A 1,753-nucleotide genomic window follows, 5' to 3' on the forward strand; every position below is an offset into this window, starting at 1 on the left:
TGTGTTCTCAGCTCCCCCCCTCCGGAGCCGGTGCCTCAATGGCTGGGGACACGCAGCGCTGCTGCAGTAACAAAGCTGGTCTTTCAAACGCAGCCATCTTCCACCACCACCGAGAGGCAAACTGCTCTGCTGCAGGACCTTGACGGGAACGGCCACGACAGGCCGAAGAAGGGAGGACCCGGCCCGCAGCTCTGGTGGGAACGGCTCACAGCAGCCTGCCTTTCCTCAGGGGGCAGCGAGCTCGCGCAAGACAGGTTCAGAGACTATGTGGTCAAAATAAGCAGCCAAAAAGTAAACAAGAGCAAGTGGAGGTCAAGCCCCCTGCCCTTGCTGTCCCCGGGGGCAGCAGGCAGAGGGAGAAGGCACTGGTGCTGCTGTAGACACCGCGGAGCTGAGCAGGCCTTTTTAAAGAGCAGGGAGCAGCTGGTGCTGCCAGCACCGCTGTCCCCGGCGCAGGCTGAGCCCCAGCTCAGCCAGCAGCACAGGGACAGCCCCTCGGCTCCCAGCAGGCAGCTCGCAAGGCATTGCTGCTCAGGGTACGTCAGATGGCTCCACAGCACGGGGCGCTCTTCCTGAGCCAGCTTCAGTCTCTTCCCAGGACAATGGTGAGTGCAAGAGCCCAAGCAAAGTCCTCTTCCCAAGTCAGGGATTTGTCACAGACCCTGACCCAGCTGTTTCAGGAAGATTTTCCCCACTCAAACATCCCTCCAAGGTGGCTGTGGCAGCTCACGTTGGGCTTGCTGGCCTGGTTGCCCTCTGATCTAACTCGCCAGCCCACCCCACCCAGCATAAGAAGCAGTGAGCCCAAAGACCACGGTCAGAATCGCTCCACAAGAGTGACAGGACACACCAGCACCACCAGTGCCCGTCAGTGGGCAGATGGCAGATCTAACATGGGCTCGTGACACAGCCCACGGAGTACCCGCACATACCCCCTGCAGAGGGTCCCTGCCCAGGACAAGCTGCACAGCGCGCTGCAGCTCCCCCGCCCAGCGTGCAGGCGCACGGGGGACTGCTCTGTTCAGGAGCACGCAGTTTTGTTCTTTAAATGTCAAGTGAAACCTAAACCAGCCAAATTATGTCCTGGAGGTTGGGGAGTGACCACACAGACAACAACTGTCAGAAAACGGCCAAGGCTGGGGAGCAAGGTCCGACATTGCTGGCATTCTCTGACCATGCAGGACCCCCTCAGTCCCCCCACCTCTCTGCAGAGACATATGGAGACTATTTAAAACCCTTTAACAAGCTGCAGGCTGCCTGCTACTCAGGCGGGACAATGCGTGGAAGCGGCTGGGGAAAGATGCCGGGCATATCTGCGCTGCGTTTGCAGCGGGCCCCGAAGGATACGCCTCCTTTGTTAACCCGCCCCCAGCCCAGCCCGGGTTTCACAACGTGATTCCGGGTATTTCTCCGGGCAGGGGAGGAAGCATGGCACCTGCTTCCTTTAGAGCTCACGATGTGAGCTGCCCCCGGGGAGCAATTTGGCTCTTACCAGCTCATCGATGTCGGCGCCGTTGACAGGCACAGCCCGCTGCCGGGGTCCCCTGGCGGGGTGCAGCGACTGCTTCTTCCTTTGGTGCCTTCCCTGCCTCAGGGAGTATATGGCCGTGCTCTGCTTGCCCCGGGCTGCCCTCCTGGGTCTCACTGAAACATATAAGACATGGGCTTAGAGGAAGGGGTTAACCTGGAGGCAGGGATCGCAAGCCCCTTGCCCAGCCATACACCCCAGCGCAGAGCAGCCAGTGAACCCACG

At 60.4% G+C, this 1,753-nt stretch overlaps 1 protein-coding gene across 1 annotated transcript in view; it reads right to left on the bottom strand.

The window, feature by feature from the left end:
- The window catches only part of BAZ1B (bromodomain adjacent to zinc finger domain, 1B), a gene marked incomplete at both ends in the record, with an annotated part of 33,059 nt that overhangs the window by 385 nt on the left and 30,921 nt on the right, over positions 1-1,753 (bottom strand). Inside the window, one exon of the mRNA XM_010134244.1 lies at positions 1,493-1,644. Coding sequence (XP_010132546.1) covers positions 1,493-1,644 — 152 coding nt within the window. The remainder of the gene's footprint in view (positions 1-1,492; positions 1,645-1,753) is intronic.

The sequence above is a fragment of the Buceros rhinoceros genome, unplaced genomic scaffold, assembly GCF_000710305.1.
Source record: "Buceros rhinoceros silvestris isolate BGI_N320 unplaced genomic scaffold, ASM71030v1 scaffold20294, whole genome shotgun sequence".
Taxonomy (NCBI): Eukaryota; Metazoa; Chordata; class Aves; order Bucerotiformes; family Bucerotidae; genus Buceros; species Buceros rhinoceros.